This window comes from Nelumbo nucifera, chromosome 6, assembly GCF_055504915.1.
Source record: "Nelumbo nucifera cultivar China Antique chromosome 6, China Antique-T2T, whole genome shotgun sequence".
Classification (NCBI taxonomy): domain Eukaryota; kingdom Viridiplantae; phylum Streptophyta; class Magnoliopsida; order Proteales; family Nelumbonaceae; genus Nelumbo; species Nelumbo nucifera.
Window position 1 is genome coordinate 51,781,167 of NC_142654.1, and position 18,000 is coordinate 51,799,166.

Genomic DNA, 18,000 nt, shown 5'->3' on the forward strand with positions numbered 1-18,000 from the left:
CGTCCTACACACTGGATCCTTCATAAGAATCCTCTGGAAACACTAAACACTGAATCTTTTTAGTCTATGTTGCAAGACTAATGTCAAGAACAGATTTCTTGACTTTCTTTTTCTGCAAACATCAAATCTTGGAAGGGTAGATGGCGGCGGCAGGAGGAGAACTCCAAGAGCGAAAAAGGGCTGAACTGCTTCTTCTTCTTTTTCTGGAGTATGAATGAGATCCTATCTCAAAACGCAGGAGATATCCTATATCTCTTCAAAAGGTGGTTCGAAATCTGATGATTTCTCTCTCTTAGGGTTTCTCCTCCTTTCTTCATGATTAAGAAACCTCCTAATGAGGAGTTATCCCAATCCAAATCAGTATTTGGATAGGGGATTATCTTAATCCTATCTGCAGATAAAGTTAGCTTACTCCTGATCTTATCAGGAGGTTACCAGATTCAAATCTAATTTGAATTTGGTCTCCAAGAGTGGATAAGGCTAAAGGCCCAATCCTTTTACTAACATTAATCTCAGATTCGCCCCATGGATGGGTGATCATATCAACCCACCTCGAAATGGGCTTTCGGCCCATTAAGTGTTCAGTGTCTAAATACTTTCCAATCTGCTGCCCAGTTGGGCTTCTTTGTATGGCGTGGGACTCAAGCATTGATCTACACACCAGCCACATGGGTTCAGCCCAGCCGAATTCACTGAAAAACTCAATGAACCCCTTGAGTCCATCACATGGACCCTATGGGCCCAACACTTACATTAAGTGGTCCCTGGGCCAAGCCATCTTATAAAAACCCAAGGACTGTGGGCAGGTGCAAGATTAGCCCATTAGGTATTATTCTAAATGGTCTTACACTTAACCTCTCAGCCCTTAATGACCAAGCACTGCCCGACAAGAGAGGACCTCTCCCTCGGCTGCAAGGAACAGTGCCGTACTCTCCTCTCATATGGATCCCGGGAATTAAAACCATTTGCAAACAATTTGAAACCGTATATGTATATATAAATATATTAATTTTGCAAAACAAAATTCCAACGATTGAAATCAATTGCCGGCAGTTTGGTTTCCATCAGAGAGAGTGCATTCCCGATCATTACCCTTTGTCCGACAAAGTGGTTGATTCTATCACTATGATCACCCACTCAGATGAATTCTCAAACTGCCCCAACATACCCAGGTTTTGATCCCCATCTAAGGATCTCACTGATTGGCATATCAAAGACAGCCTGATCCGACACCTAGTGAAGTGTCATAATCGAGTCTAGGGGTCAGGTGTAACTTTCCAGTTTTGCCCATCTGTCTCCAAGGTCTAGGGCAACACTGGAAATTTGGTCCGGTTCAAGGATTCAAGTAATCCCATACTGCATGTGCCTCGGGTCTTACCCTGGTGGCTGAGATAGGCCATCCCAACACTTGGTGGCACACCAGTATCAGCCTTGGCAGGATAAATCTCCCCAGACTTATCCAACGGCTGTGAACATTTAAAACTAGCACGAATCTCTATAAAAGTCTAGTTTTAGGGTTTTGCACAGAATTAAACCAAACAACATGAATCAAACATGCACTTTATTTATTTCCACTAAATAACAAAAGTACATCAAATCGGATTGAAGCTAAGGGCATACAAAACTGTCTAACAAACAGTCCATTCAGCTTGGATAAATTGTTTGATCCCTCGACTTTCAGCTAGCCAAGGAAGAGGGGAAGATTGCTTTGGAAGTGCACAAGAGCTGTAGTGATCTGGATGAAAGGTAAATTACTATAGCCGAAGTAGCAGAAAAGAGGAGGAAGAAGAAGAGATGCTGGAATGTCGAACTGAACTGCTCAGTCGACAGTACTATTATTTATATTATGATGTAGTACAATGATACAGGAAGTTACTAGAATGCCCCTGATTAGTGATGGGACACCTAGACAACTTAAAACATTAAACATGATTAGGCCCAATACAGGACGACTTAAACTTAACTTAAGTATAGGCTAATAAGAACTCTTACCAGCCGAATACTCATACATACAAAGACTTCAATCCAACACTCCCCCTCAAGCTAAGCATGGATATCAATCATGTTTAGCTTGCCAAGCATGTCCCTAAACTTTGCTGCTGCCAGCCCTTTAGTCAGTACATCTGCAATTTGCATCTCAGATGGAGTATAAGGCACACAGAGTTCACCCGAGACAATTCTTTCTCTAACAAAGTGCCGATCAATCTCAATATGTTTTGTCCTGTCATGCTGCACGGGATTGTTGGCAATGTTGATAGCAGCTTTATTGTCACAATACAGCCAGAGAGGACCTTCAGCCTTAATGCCAAGTTCATTAAGAAGAGTTCTAAGCCATAAGAGTTCAGCAACCCCGTGGGCCATAGCTCGATACTCTGCTTCTGCACTTGATCTAGCCACTACATTCTGTTTCTTACTACGCCATGTGACCAGGTTTCCTCCCACAAATGTACAGTAACCCGAGGTTGACTTCCTGTCTCCAACAGACCCAGCCCAATTTGCATCAGTATAGGCTTCAATTTCAATTCTATTGTTTTTCCTGAAGAGAATTCCCTTCCCTAGGCAAGTCTTCAAGTACCTGAGAATCCTTTCAACTGCTTTCATATGAGGGATCTTTGGAGAGTGCATAAATTGACTGACAACATGCACAACATAAGCAATATCTGGCCGAGTGAGGGATAAGTATATCAGCTTCCCTACCAATTTTTGGTATCTCTCTCTATCACAGTAGTCCTCCCCTACTGATTCCTGCAGACCATGATTTTGTTCCATTGGAGTATCTGCTAGCCTGCACCCCATCATGCCTGTTTCTTCTAGGAGGTCAAGAACATACTTCTGCTGACATATGTAGATTCCCTCTCTTGACCTGGCAACTTCAATCCCAAGAAAATATCTCAAATGACCCAAGTCTTTGATCTCAAATTCAGAAGCTAGAAACTCCTTCAGTCTTTTTATCTCTTCCAAGTCATTCCCGGTAATTACCATATCATCCACATAAACAATGAGTGCAGTAAGTTTGCTATCCTGTCTCCTTATGAACAAGGTATGGTCTGCACCACTCTGAGTGTACCCCACTTTCTTCATGGCCCCACAGAACCTCTCAAACCATGCACGGGGAGATTGCTTCAACCTATATAATGCTTTCCTCAGTTTGCACACCTTTCTACTAAAGTCATAGCCTGGTGGAGGTTCCATAAATACCTCTTCATGAAGGTCACCATTTAAGAAGGCATTCTTCACATCCAGCTGATGAAGTTCCCATGAAAAAATTGCTGCTAGTGACAATAGAACCCGAATTGTGTTGAGCTTTGCTACTGGGGCAAATGTTTCTTTGTAGTCAATCCCTTCTTTCTGAGTAAACCCCTTTGCCACAAGTCTGGCCTTGTACCTTTCAATGGACCCGTCCTCCCTGTGCTTTACAGTAAACACCCACTTGCACCCAACAGTGGTCTTCCCCTCTAAGATCCACTAATTCCCAAGTTCTTGCTTTCATCTCTTCATTCATAGCTTCTTTCCACCTTGGATCAGACACAGCCTCTGAGTACCTAGAAGGAACACGCACAGAGGAAAGAGCAGACACAAAGGAGTGATAGGCAGGAGATAAATGTGAGTAAGAAACAAAATCAGCAATGGGGTGCCGGGTGGTGCAAGAGCGGATAGGCTTACGGAGAGCAATAGGAAGATCCAAATCAGAAGTATGAGAGTTGGAATTACCTTGGATTGTAGAGACAGATTGATCCGAGTCCAACTGGTTGCTGTCATGAGGTTGAAGGCCCCTTTTTCTTCTGTTGTATGTAAGTATCTCTTTTTGTTGCCTACTGGAGCCTTCAGGAACATCTGCAACATCAGGAGAGGTAACCGGCACAGTGGGAGCCTCACTGGGTTGATTCGGAATGTCACAACAAGGAGTAGGAGGAGAGGATGGAAGACCCGAGGCAGATAGGGGAACAAAAAAGGAGGGAGAATGAGAATCCTCTTCCATCCCACTAGTCTCCCCCTGTAGAGGATTCTGAGAAGACTGAAAATAGGGTTGAGACTCAAAGAAGACTACATCTCTGGTGACATACTTTCTCTTGGAGACAGGGTCATAACACTTGTAACCCTTTTGTGTAGGAGAGTACCCCAAGAATATTCCCTTTGTAGCCTTAGGATCCAGCTTGGTCTTCTTTGGATCCTTCACATGTATGAAACATATACAGCCAAAGACCCGAGGAGGAAGGGGAAGTCTGGAAGAGTGGGGCACAAAACAGAGAAAGGGGTTTTCATACCCAACACCTTAGATGGCATCTGGTTTATTAGATATGATGCAGAAAGTACAACTTGAGACTGGTATTGCTTGAGGACTTTGTGCTGGAATAGTAAGGCTCGAGCTGTCTCCAATAGATGTCTATTCTTGCGCTCAGCCACCCCATTCTGCTGAGGAGTATAAGCACAGGATGACTGATGTAGTATGCCAGCATCTTCCATGAATAAGTTCAAGGATTTTTCAAAGTATTCAGCAGCATTGTCTGACCTGAATTGCTTAATCTTCTTATTAAACTGTGTTTCAATCATCTTGCAAAATGCCATGGTTATCCGTGGTACTTCATCCCGTCCTTTTAACAGGTAGATCCATGTACAACGAGAGTAGTGGTCAATAAAACTGATAAAGTACCGGAAGCCATCAAAGGAAACAATGGGTGAAGGGCCCCAGACATCAGAATGAACCAAATCAAAAGGAGCACAAATTTCATTGCTGGAAATTGGATACACAGTTCTACATTGTTTTGACATTTGACATACTTCACAGGTTAGACTCTGACTTGGAATGCCCTTAAACAATTCGAGAAACAACATTTCTAATGAGGAGAAAGACACATGACCTAGCCTAGCATGCCAAAGATGCAGCTTAGCTATTGACTCCACACTTTCCGGATTATTAGCAGCAGATGCTTGTAAGGCTGAGCCGATGTCTGCATCAAGGTAGTAGAGGCCTCCATACTCATGACCGCACCCAATCGTTCTCCTTGTCAATCTGTCCTGGAAGACACAATGAGTAGGAAAAAAGGTTATACTACAGTTCAAATTTTTGGTAAGTTTTGAAACAGACAAAAGATTTGAGGTAAGACTGGGAACATGTAAAACTGATTTAAGAGAGAGGTCCTTGCTTAGGTCAACAATTCCCTTTCCAGAGATAGTGGAGAAAGACCCGTCAGCAACTCTCATCTTATCCTGACCAGACAACAAATGATATGAAGAGAATAGGGAAGACATATGTGTCATATGGTCAGTAGCACCGGAATCAATAACCCAAGTAGAGTCAATAGAGCCAGTGGCACTGAAGGTAGAGGCTGTACCTGATCTAGCAAGAGATGTAGAAGCAAAAGAATTATTTCTTAGACGGGCTAATGCCCTGCTAAGGACCTCAACCTCACTAGCAGTGAAGCCCAAAGTACTAGTTCCAGAGGAATCAGCAACCTGTCCCATAGGAGAAGACACTGTTGGTGTATTTTGTGAGTTGTCATCATTGTTGCTGGTGACAAAATTCCCACTTGCCGCAGGCCTGTTATCTCTAGAAGAAACATCTCTGGGTATTGAAGATATCTTGACTGCAGCCACTGTGTAGGTGACACTGATTAAGACTAGCCGAATCAGTTCTGAAGGTTCTGAACCAGTTCTGGAGCAGATCTGATTAGCTGAAATGATCACAGCAGGTTCTGACAGCACTCAACACAGTTTCAGACTTGCCGAGACTGTCACAGCTCTGAAACAGTTCAGTTACAACAGCAAGCAAGGAGTTCTGGGCTGGTAACCAACCTGAAGCTAAGGGTTCTCAACTATTGTGCTATGCAGACTCCATTTGAACTTCGAGTACTGCAACTGTAAAGAGAGTGCCCTTCCTTGCGGCCAATACTAGGACTGCTGACATCAGTCCTCAACTAGGGTTCACAGTGCTGAACAATCTGGAGCTGGCAGCTCCCTAGGTAATCTCACAGCAGTGGTGAGGGGATTCGGACTGATAACACCCTGAACTTGGAGCTTTTTGCCACATTTCTATGCTGGTAGAAGTGTTCACAGTGCTGGTAGAACACTAGATAGACTTCACTTGGGCTGAACCAAAAACTGCAACAGTTCGGGTACAGTAGCGAGTGAACAGTTCGAGGCTGCAACAGTAGCAAGTGAACGGTGGGCTGTGTAGAAGAAGCTAAGTCTGTGCGAGTCTTGCTGGAGCACCGAAGCTGCAACTGTAGAAGTAGCTAAGCCCCTTTCGGCTAGTGCTAGGACTGCTGAAATCAGTCCTCAACTAGGTCTGTCCTACACAGACCTCTCTTAGTAGCCAAATAGCTACTATTTGCTGGAAATAACCTAGTAGGACATCTACTTCTGGGTCTTACTTCCCTTGAGTCCTACAACCAAGAGAAACCCTAGGTTCGAACTTGTTTTACTCTCTTACACCCCTAGGTCTTCACTGCAGCCACCCAGAAAAGGAAGAGAGAAGATGAAAAGACAGCAAGAGAAGAGAGTGTGTGCCGGCTGAAACCAGGAAGAAGCTAATGCTCTGATACCATGAAAGCTAAATTACTGTAGCCGAAGTAGCAGAAAAGAGAAGAAGAAGAAGAGATGCTGGAATGTCGAACTGAATTGCTCAGTCGACAGTACTACTATTTATATTATGATGTAGTACAATGATACAGGAAGTTACTAGAATGCCCCTGATTAGTGACGGGACACCCAGACAACTTAAAACATTAAACAGGATTAGGCCCATTAACAAAGGCCCAGTACAAGACAACTTAAACTTAAGTATAGGCTAATAAGAACTCTTATCAGCCGACTCATACATACAAAGACTTTAATCCAACACTGGACATTGTGGGAAGAAAGAAACAAGAGAATTTTTGAGGAGAAAAAAAGAAGTAAACAGGCTCTGATTGAAATATAATGGTCTAGGTGACACATTGGGTGAAGACAACAAACATGTTTCTTGACTTAACATTTTTTTTTTATTTCTTTTCAAAGGGCTAGACAACGGGGGGTAGCTCATCCCCCAACCAGGTGCAGGCGGGATTCAATCCCAAGTTTCCACTACGGCCAGCTGGTGACCTAACCAACCAGATGATTGGCACCTTGCTTCTTGATTTCACATTTGATGATATTATTAGACAGTGGGACACAGTTGCTTCATCATCTTCAGCTAAGAAGAAACAAATGGTAATCTGGTAACCACCAATGGATTTCAAGTTGAATTTTGATGGGAGCTGTCTTGGTAATCCTGGTGCTGCTGGAATGGGAGGGGTGATAAGAAATAGTGAAGGAAAATTGGTGTTCTTGTATTATGGACCTATAGGACAAGGAGAGTCAACGGGTGCAGAACTAAAGCTGTTGGTTGAAGGAGATTCAAAGGTGATCATTAGATGGCTGAAAGATAATGATAAAATTCCATTGTATGTCAGAAATGAGGTTAAGACATTTAAAAGATTTACAAAAGACATGTAGGTGAATGTGCAATGGGTACCTAGATTAGCAAACAGCTTGCTGATTATTTTGCTAGGCAAGGGGTCAATAGAGGGAATTGTTTTTGGGCTCATCTGTAACTGTAAGAATATGGTACTGATATTGTCCTAACAGTTTGGGGTAGCCGAGGCTATTCATATTATTGTAATTTTTTTCCTGAATTAATAAAATATTTTTTTTTGTTGCTAATCAAAAAATTAAGTGCAGAAGCTGAGTATAGAGCCATGAATCAAGCAACCAGAGAACTAGTGTGGCTTAAGAGCCTTTAAGAAATTGGAATTCTAGTAAAGACTCTTATGCACTTGCACTATGATAATCAAGCCCCCATTCATATTGCAACAAATCTAGTTCATGAGAGGACAAAACATATTAAGGTAGATTGCCGGTTGATAGAGAGAAGATTCAAAGTGGTGATATTGACATACTATTTGTGAAGATGGGGGACCAGTTAGCTGATTTATGGACCAAGGCCCTATATCATCCTCATATTGATTTCATCACTAACAAGTTGGGTCTATATGATATATATACGCCAACTTGAGGGAGAGTGTTAAAAGAGTATTATTTCAAGGTTTATTGGGCGGCAGGATAGATAAGTCATTTTATCTTATTTTATGGACACTCCTGTCAACTGTTTTTCATAAATAAGGGCATATTTGTAATTTGTCATTGTTTTTATTATTAATATAAAGCTAGGCCAACTGCTCAGAGTGGATTAAGATAGTCTAATCTGTTGAGAATGGCTAGAGTCTAGACATGGGTGTTTTTGGTTTTTTTTCTTCTTATACTCTTAGTATTTGGGCACCCATATAGGGGCCTTCTTGTAATTATTATTTTCTCAAATTATAAAGTAATCTTTTGAGGGTGTAAACAGTGAACAATAAACACCTCTCGGCACTGGCTCTCTTCTTCATCTTCCTCTTCTTCTCTTCTCTTCTCTTCTTCTTCTCTCTTGAAACCTTAGTTTCTACAACTTGGTATCAGAGTGGGTAGAAGCATCTGGGAGTTGTTCTTTGCTGATCTCCTACCCAAAGGCGAATTGCTGACGTCAAACCGCCGTCATATGACGTCAGCAGTCTGTACAGGTGCTGGCGGTAGTCTATGAAACCAACATAGTTTGATTCGCCCTGATTTTAGAAAAATTTTGGTATGACTCTTGTCATCATATGAAGCTTCTATGATTTTTGGTGGACTTTTTAAGGAAAAAATTGCAGAAATTCCAGATCTGATGTCGATCCATGTACAGCAGATTTAATGATATTTTTTCTACTGTAAAACCTAGACCATTCAGGTTATTTTTCAATTTGGGATTGACGGGAAGTGGTCCCGTAATTTTCTGAGCACTGTGTGATTTTTGGGAGATTTTTTTCTCCTATTTTGCCACCAACCTAGTTTTTTCGGGCTTCCTTTAGTTCTTAACTGTGTGGTAACCTAATTTTTGGGTTTGGAACCTCGGTTAAAGTGTTGGGGGTCCTTTTTGGTTGGTGAAAAGGTGTCTTGTTAGAATATGGAATCCTCTAAGGATTTTCAGATGGTTCCTGATGTGTTCCCGGGAATTGCAACTATTTCTAGTGGTATGATAACTATTGTCAAACTGGATGGAACTAATTTTTTAGAGTAGTCTCAGTCTGCTAAACTTACCATTACTGGGAGGGGGGGTAAACCAGGATTCATCACAAGAAGGGAAGTAAAGCCGAGTCCTGAAGACTTGAAATTTGCAAGGTGGGAATAGGACAACTCCCTTGTTATGTCATAGATGATTTTCTCAATGCAACCTCATATTACCCGGAATTACATGTTTCTTCCATCTGCCAAGGATATCTAGGATAGGGTGGTTGCTACTTATTCCCAAGTTAACAATACTGCTAGACTGTATCAGTTCGGAGGGAAGCTTGCAGTATGCGTCAAGGGGAGAGATCTGTTTCTATGTATTGCTCTTCTCTACAGTCTATCTGGAAGAAATGGATCACTTGAAATCTCTAGTTTAGAAGGACCCTGAAGATAGTGAGCAGTATCGGAAGTGCATAGAGGAGAATAGAGTCTTTGATTTTTTGGTAGGCTTAAACCCAAAGTTTGATTTCATCAGGCAACACATTCTTAGTGTAGGCGATGTCTCTCTTGCTACTACTTACTCTCTTGTACAAGGTGAAGAAAGTCGAAGAACCGCCATGATGCAATCCTCCACGAGTGATAATTCTGCCTTTATGTCATCACGACCCAAGCAAAATACCAGCAAACATCCCATTGTAGAGAAGGTCGAGGATGTTATTTGTGAGTACTGCAAGAAGCCAAGACACACTAAAGAAAGGTGCTGGAAGCTCAATCCTCATCTAAAGCCGGAGAAGTACAAAACCGGGAAGAAGGGCAATGCTCACTTGGCTATAGTTGGTAATGATGCTCAGCCCTCGGATGTGCTTGACTCCTTTGATGTGATGGACAAACTCAGGAATATATTGTTGCAGCTAGAGAAGGGTGGTACATCCTTCTCATTTGGTTCTGGACTTAGTAATCTATCTAGTTCATATGCCAAGACAGGTATTGCACTTGCTTGTTCCACCTCCTTTAGCCCATGGATTGTAGACTCTGGGGCCAGTGCCCTAATGACTGGTATGCCTTCAAATTTTACCTCATATAAGTTAACCCTAGGGAAGGGCAAGATTATTGTTGCTGATGGATCTCAGACCCCAAATACGGGTCAGGGTGAAGTCAGAATCACTAATAACCTTTCTCTTGACTCTGTTCTACATGTGCCCTGGCTACAAAAAAAAAATTATTGTCTGTTAGTTCTCTAACAAAATCCCACAATTGCTCAAGACCTTTTTTTCCAATCATTGTGTTTTTCAGGACCTAAGCATGGGGAAGATGATTGGAAGTGGGCATGAAGTGGATGGAGTCTACCTCCTAGATGGACCTTTAGAGCATGGATTGTCAAGCCAGATTGAGTCTTGTTCCAATGAGAAAATGAGTCTTTTGAAATTATGGCATTGTCGCCTTGGTCATGTCTGTCAATTCTGTCAAGTTTTTGTTTCCAAACTTGTTTGATTCTGTGTCCAAATTGAATTTTGAATGTGAAGTTTGTCATTTATCCAAACAATGTAGAAACACATATTTTGCAAGTAGTAAAAGAAGTAATGTTGCTTTCCGCTTGATCCATATTGATGTTTGGGGCCCATATGTTGTCCCCTGTATGGGGGGGGGGGGTTACAGATATTTCATTCTCTTCATTGATGACTATAGTCGGTATACATGGCTTTATTTGATGAAAAGTAGAGATGAAGTTCCTATGATTATTCAAAACTTAATGAATATGGTCGAGACACAATCTGAGAAAAGAGTTAAGATAATAAGATCTGGCAATGCCAAGGAATACTTTGAACATCATTTGCATAGATTTCTTGAAGACAGGGGCACTATTCACCAAAGTTCATGTAGTCATACTCTATAACAAAATGGGGTGGCTGAAATAAATAATAGGCATGTGGTTGAAGTTGCTCGAGGCTTATTGTTCCAAACTCATGTTCCAACTCGTTTCTGGGGTGATGCTGTTGAGACAACTGTTCTCATTAACAGACTCCCATCAAGGGTCCTTAGCCTTCATTCTCCTCATCAACTAATCTTCCCTGATGAACCTCCTTTTAATCTACCTCTTAAGGTCTTTGGTTGTGTTTTTTGTTTTGTTCATGATATGAGTCCTTCCTGGCGCAAGTTTGATCCTAAATCAATTAAGTGTGTATTCCTTGGTTACTCTCCAGTCCAGAAAGGCTATAGATGCTTTGATGCTCTCTCTAGCAAGAGATATGTCTCTAAGGATGTTACATTTTTGGAGTCCTCTTCTTTTTTCCAGTCACCCCGTCCTTCTCTTCAAGGGGAGAATGCAAGTGAAGATCGGACTCCCTTCCACCTTCCTGTTCCTACTTCTATTCCTCCCTCTCTTCCTACCTCTATTCCTTCTCCTCCTCCTCCTCTTGTGTATCGACCTCGGTCTTGGCAGCAGTTTTTCATCAGGCGTAGTAAGAGGGTGGGTGGCTCCTGAAGCAGAATGCCCATCACAATCTGATTCCCCAGAATCAAGTAATCTGGAACCTCCTGAAAATACTATTATTTATTCTAACCTTGATCTTTCTATTGCCATTCGAAAAGGGAAGAGGACATGTAGCAAGTATCCTATCACTAACTATATGTCTATGTCTTATGATGCTCTTCACCTTCCTATTGTGCCTATATTTCTGCTATCTCTTCTGTTTCCATCCTTCGTAGTGTTACAGAGGCAATGCAGTTTCCCCATTGGAAGGAAGCTATGAACCAAGAAATGGAGGCCCTAATAAAGAACTAGACTTGGGAGGTTGTTCCTTGCCCTAAAGATAAGATTCTTGTTGGGTGTAAGTGGGTTTATACTGTTAAGCACAAGGCAGATGACTCAATTGAAAGATACAAAGCCCGGCTTGTAGCCAAAGGATACACTCAGACTTATGGCATTGATTATTTGGAAACCTTTGCTCCAGTTGCTAAAATGAACTCTATTCGTGTGACTATGTCTCTTGCCACCTATTACTCGTGGCCTTTATATCAAATGGATATAAAAAAAGCCTTCCTTAATAGGGACTTACAAGAGGAAGTGTATATGGGCTTACCACCTGGGGTAAGTTTTCCTAACAGTGATGGAAAAGTGTGCCACTTGAAGAAGTCTTTGTATGAGCTAAAACAATCTCCAAGAGCATGGTTTGACAGGTTCAGGAATGCCATCTTAAAGATTGGTTTTTCTTAATCTCAGGCTAACCACACCTTATTTATTAGAATAGTTGATGGTAGAGTAACAATGTTGATAGTATATATAGGTGATATCACATGTATCTCTTAGTTAATGTCATTCTTTGCTTCTGAATTTGAGATTAAGGGCCTTGGTGATCTCCGATACTTTCTTGGTATTGAAGTTGTAAGATCCAAGAAGGGGATTTTTCTGTCACAAAGGAAATATGTACTTGATTTTTCTGTCCAAGAAGTGTTAACTCTTTTGCTGATACACTTGCTAAACAAAGGGGTGGGAAGGGATCAGTTGTTCTGGGTTTTGTTGTAATCTTGATTTTTTCTCTCTATGGGGAGGGTTATGAGAGTTTACCTCTCCCCTAACTCTATTGCATCTGTTTCTTTAATATTCCTTAACAAGTGTTTATTGATAAAAGAAAATGTTCTCTTTTGACCCTTTTTTCTCTTTTATAGAATGTCACAAATAGGAAGAATCCTGGATGTGAACAAGGAACAGGCGTAGACCGGTCTAGGATGGCAACAACTGCGTAAGTTACAGACTTAACTTTTTTCCTTTATTTTATTTTGGAAATTCCTTTGTTATCTAGTTCTTAGAAGGACCCGTTTTAAATTTGTAGTGCATAATTCTATGCATGGTATTTGGTATTATAAAGTAGTATTGTATGTAATTGTAATTGGTGCTTATATTACATAATCTCTGTCAGACCTTAACATTCTGGGATGCAAGGGCTTTGGTAAAATCTTGGGCCGATAAGCATTAGAATGTTGGTTCGAGTCTGAGAGCGGCTACTTTGTGCAAAAAACACAAAAGGTAAGGTCTGATAAGTATCTATTTGGCAACGAATGATTGGAGGACATGAAGAGGGTTGGCCATAGAGGTTGGACGTGTAAGGTTGTTTTTTTTTTTTCTCTTTTTTTTTTTGAATCAGCAACCACAAACGATCAATTTATTAATAGTAGAAATAAATAATATATATGTTACACAAAGTATATGTGTGTCCTGAGGAACCCCAACAATGTAAGGCTCCAGTCTACCTACCCCTGACAAGTTTCTTCATAGGATAAAATCCTCTAAGCATTTGATCCCTATGTGCACCCTGCCTATCTAGTGCATCTGGTAGGCAATTTTCCAACCTGTTAGTCCTAAGGCATCCCACTTATGTAGGCTAGTGTACATTCTACCTACCCCCAACAAGTTTCTTCATAGGATAAAATCCCCTAAACATTTGATCCCTATGTGCAAGTGCAACCTGCCTAACTAGTTCATCTGGTAGGCAATTTTCTGACATGTCAACCCATTTTATAGTTACTACAATCTGAAAAGTATTCTCAGCACCTTGTATTATCTCTTTGCTTCCATGTGCCTTTTTTCTTGTTTTTATTTCATCCCACTACCACCTTTGAGTCCCTTCCACCGTAAAAATTTTAAAACCACTATAGTTTAGTATTCTTGCTATCCTTGTAGCAATGCTAACATATCTGCTTACTGATGAAAAAAAAAAAGATTTCTCCTCTAGTGGAGTCCCCATGCCTAATAGGACCCAAGTAAAAGCTTAATATGTGATCGAAACTATCTCTAAAAACTCCATTAATGTTTGAAATGCCAGGGTTCCTAAAACCACATCCATCAAAATTTAGCTTTGTTTTGCCACTTGTAGTGGACACCACACCAAAGAAACTCTAGGAACTAATGGTGATGAATCAGCAATTACCTACCAAGCCCTTGAAATTGTCATCAACAGATAATTGTGCAAGTAAGCCTATTGATTTCACCCAATGGGCAACTTGCACGGAGATATTTTCAAAATATCTTCCTTTGACAAACTTTTGTCTTGAAATATTTTTGAATTTCTTTCTTGCTAAATAGTCCACAGAACCATGGCCATAGTACACAACCACAACATTTTAGCTCTTTTGTGTAAGGTTGATCTTGAAAAGACATATGATCATATAGATTTTTTTGGAGGAAGTTCTAGAGAAATGTGGTTTGGGGGATAGATGGCATATGTGTATTAGAGGATTCCTCCAATCTGCCCACTACTTGATCTTAGTAAATGGGAGGGTAAAAGATTTCTTCTAAAGCCAAGAGGGGTTTCAGGCAAGGAGAGCCACTCTCCATTTCTACTGACCCTTGTTCTGGATGTATTTAGTGGACTAATTCTAAAAGTAGATAGTTGTGTTGTGATTACAGGATGGAGAGTGGGAAAAGTAGAGTAGAGACAGTAGTTTCTCATTTGCAAACTGTTGATGATTTGGTGGTTTTCTGTAATGACATTGGGGAGGTGGGAGATAAGAAGCTGAAACATTTGGTGAGGCTATTTGAGAAAATATGTAACCAAAAGTTTACATTGATAAGAGTTGTATTGCAGATGGAAATACATAGGATTACCACTGTTGATGATTTGGTAGTTTTGCCCAAAGTGAGGGCCTTTTGTTAGGAGGTATACCATAAGCATCAACACGTGTGAAACACTACAAAGAAAGATACCATCATGGTGCTTATCTCTTTGTTTCTGTTTCTTATGTTGTGCTAGTGAGAAGCTACATGTCATTTGTTAATTTCCTATTTGTTTGCTAGGGGAATTTGGAAATGGGTCTTCACTCTCTTTGGCTATGGTAGAAGCCCACTAATTCTAAGGAATATCCATCAAGCAACCACCTTGGCTGAGAGGAAGAATTAATATTATGTTGGCATCGAAAAATAGGACATGGATTTGTAGTATTCTATACCCTTGTCCATGTCATCCATGTCATGTTGTGCCCAATGGGTACTTGGTGTGAAATGAAGAGTCCAAGTAACATGGGTTAGCGTCCATCAGGTGCAAGAGAGTAGTTGTAAGTCCCAGCTGCAATAATTTGAAATAAAAAGAATAAAATAAAAGAGAAAAAGAAGATTGAAGAAGAAGATGGAAGTAAAAGAGGAAGAAGGTGGAAGAAAAGAGAAGAAAGAAGAGAGAGTTCAATCCTCTCTTCAGTCCCCCAATCTTATCTTTTATTCTCATAATTGTCATATGAGCACAATTACAAGTGTACCCTTAGTAGGGCAGCCAGCACTAAAGACTAATGAAAAAGAAAAGATAGACCCACAACTAAGGCCCACTACTCATAAACATTAAAAGTAAACACAACTAAAGAAAGGAGAGAAACTAAGGCCCATTTGGCCCATCTTCTCTACAAGAGTGACCATCTTGCTGACTCCAATCCAATTAAAATGTATAACCATCATTAAATTTTTTCAGCAACAGTGAAATGTTATATTATTAATAGGCGCACAGGTGAGGCACATTTCAGGGTAGGCGCCTCGCCTAGGTCCTAGGCGCAGCCCTTTCAAAAGGCGCATGCCTGGTGTGCCTAGGCATGTGCTTGGTGCGCCTTGTGCCTCAGCCCAGGCGTGTGCCTTTTGAAACTTTGAAGCTTTTTTTCTTTTTTTTTTTGTGTTTAGCGACTGGGCTGGGGGCTCCGCCCCTGGACCCTCGTGCCACGCCCCTCGAGGCAAGCCCAAATAAGTCCACATTTTGTCTTAAATTCTTAGTTCTCACACAAAAAATCATTATTTGGTAGTTTTGTTCATTCATTCATCCTAATAAAATATCTTCTTAAAAAGCAATAAAAACTATAAAATCATTATTTTTTGTGGGAGAACTAAGAATTTAAGACCTAATGTGGACTTATTTGGGCTTGCCTCGAGGGGTGTGGCACAAAGGCGGCTCGTAGAATCAAGAATGTAATATGTTTTACATCACATTAGCTACTTGAAGTAATGCAATTGAGAAAAAAAGAGATTGTGGGTTTTATATGCTTGAAAATGTTTTATATATTTGATTTTATTTTTAAATTCTCATTTGGATATGCCTTACATGTTATATTTATGTATTATAATATTAGATAACATTTATTTTAAAATTAAAGTTTATATTTTTATTAATATCATGTAATGATTTTTTGATTTTTTTGCATTTTTTTTATTTTGTTCACATTTATTTTTCATTTTTTTTTTTTTTTTATCTTTTGATTGTGATCAGCATGCAATGATGACATATCCACCATTTTCCAATTACTTGAAAGGAATCTACTTAAATTCCCTTGAACTGCTCTCCAGTCAAAACACAATCATCCATTCTAACCATGATGAGATCTATGATCATGTTAACATCTAATTACTAACCTGTGAAAATCTGTGATGGTGGACTCTATGATCATCTTAAATGGCATTTTCTTGGGTAACTATACCATACCTTCTGTAGATGCTCACACTAAGTGGGTTGTTCCATATTACCTGCAGCCGATGAATGGAACATGTATATTGGACCTTTATCATAGATTCATAGTACAAATATGGCTGTTCATTCTTACTTATCTCACTACCCCTCTTGATAAACAAGGAATTGTTATTTCATTTCTTATTTTGTATTATCTATCATGATCTGCATGGGTAAATGAACTTTGTAATCAGATGCACTTTATTTTTTTATGTAAATGTTCGAAGTTCAACATTTTGGAAACATCACATATATATAGCTAAGCAAAAAATTTGTTATTCAAGTCCAAGAAACTTCACTTAGTTTTCCTTTTCGCTCAAGTGTAGTTCCTTGAAGAAGAAATTTAAAGACAAGATGTCTGAGTTTCAGGTACCATCTTTATTGCAGCTCTCTGCCCTATTCCAAGGACTTTTTTAGTTTCATATCCGTTTCTTGTAATTTCTCTTTTATGCGATCCTTAAAATCTTTGCAGATTCTTCGGGAAAAGATCCATCAAGAGCATCGGGATGTTGTTGAGAGAAGGGTATTTACAGGTTTGTAGCCCTTCCTGGAAAGTAGTACAGTTTCTGTAATCTGATGCATTAGATTTTCCATTAGCATAGATATGACAGTTGTCTTTCTTTGGTTTTTGTAACTGATCAGTAACGGGTAAAAGAGCTGATGAAGAGGTGAGTTTGTAACTTTTATTCAAAAATTTCTCATAGCATTCCTTATTTCTGTAAATATAAACTTTTATTAGGGTAGCATTGCATATTATACAGACAATTGACCAGCTGATAGAAACTGGAGACAGTGAGGAAATATTCCAGAAAGCAATTCGGGAACAAGGCCGAGGCCAGGTTTGCTCCTTTTCTGTTATCTTTTGATTTGGTTATTTTCATCCTTGTTTGGAGATGGTGCATTCAATATCATTTAGACCTGAAATGATTTAGAAACTAATCTTACTTAAATAGGTAAGAAGTCAAGGAAATCCAATTGCAACTATTTCTTATTTTTTATCCCAAGTTAATTTTGTTCTAACCTTAGACATTTTACGTTGGATAGACTTGGTGTAGAAATGAGTAATTACTCAAAGATGACCTTATTTTTGTTTTTACAGATAATGGACACAGTAGCAGAAATCCAAGAGCGCCATGATACAGTACGAGAACTAGAGGCAAAGCTTCTTGATTTGCATCAGGTATTTTACTTAATATTGACATCTAAAGTCTTGATCAAGGTTCTGACTATTGCTTTCTACACTGATAAAATCTTGGGCTGACAAGCGTGAGAATCCGAGTTCCTACATAGAGTGACCACTTTGTGCAAGAAAATGCCAAAGGTTAGGTCTCTTTCCAGCCCACCCCTCCCAGGACCATGGATAGCCAGGAGCTAAGGAATATAGTATAGGGATTACAATCCAATTTATTGAAGCAATGAATTACAATCTAATGATCTAATATATGTTTGCAGTTTTGGAATCTGAGTCTTTTATCATCAAACAATT

At 40.0% G+C, this 18,000-nt stretch overlaps 1 protein-coding gene across 8 annotated transcripts in view; it reads left to right on the forward strand.

Moving 5' to 3' along the window:
* LOC104587729 (syntaxin-132-like) overlaps window positions 1-18,000 on the forward strand; it is an 86,668-nt gene that overhangs the window by 40,140 nt on the left and 28,528 nt on the right. For all 8 annotated transcript variants that reach the window (XM_088890510.1, XM_088890511.1, XM_088890514.1 and 5 more), the window contains 6 exons: window positions 12,709-12,782; window positions 16,841-16,883; window positions 16,987-17,047; window positions 17,157-17,182; window positions 17,276-17,353; window positions 17,614-17,694. In XM_088890510.1, the coding sequence (XP_088746636.1) occupies window positions 12,709-12,782; window positions 16,841-16,883; window positions 16,987-17,047; window positions 17,157-17,182; window positions 17,276-17,353; window positions 17,614-17,694 (363 nt within the window). The remainder of the gene's footprint in view (window positions 1-12,708; window positions 12,783-16,840; window positions 16,884-16,986; window positions 17,048-17,156; window positions 17,183-17,275; window positions 17,354-17,613; window positions 17,695-18,000) is intronic.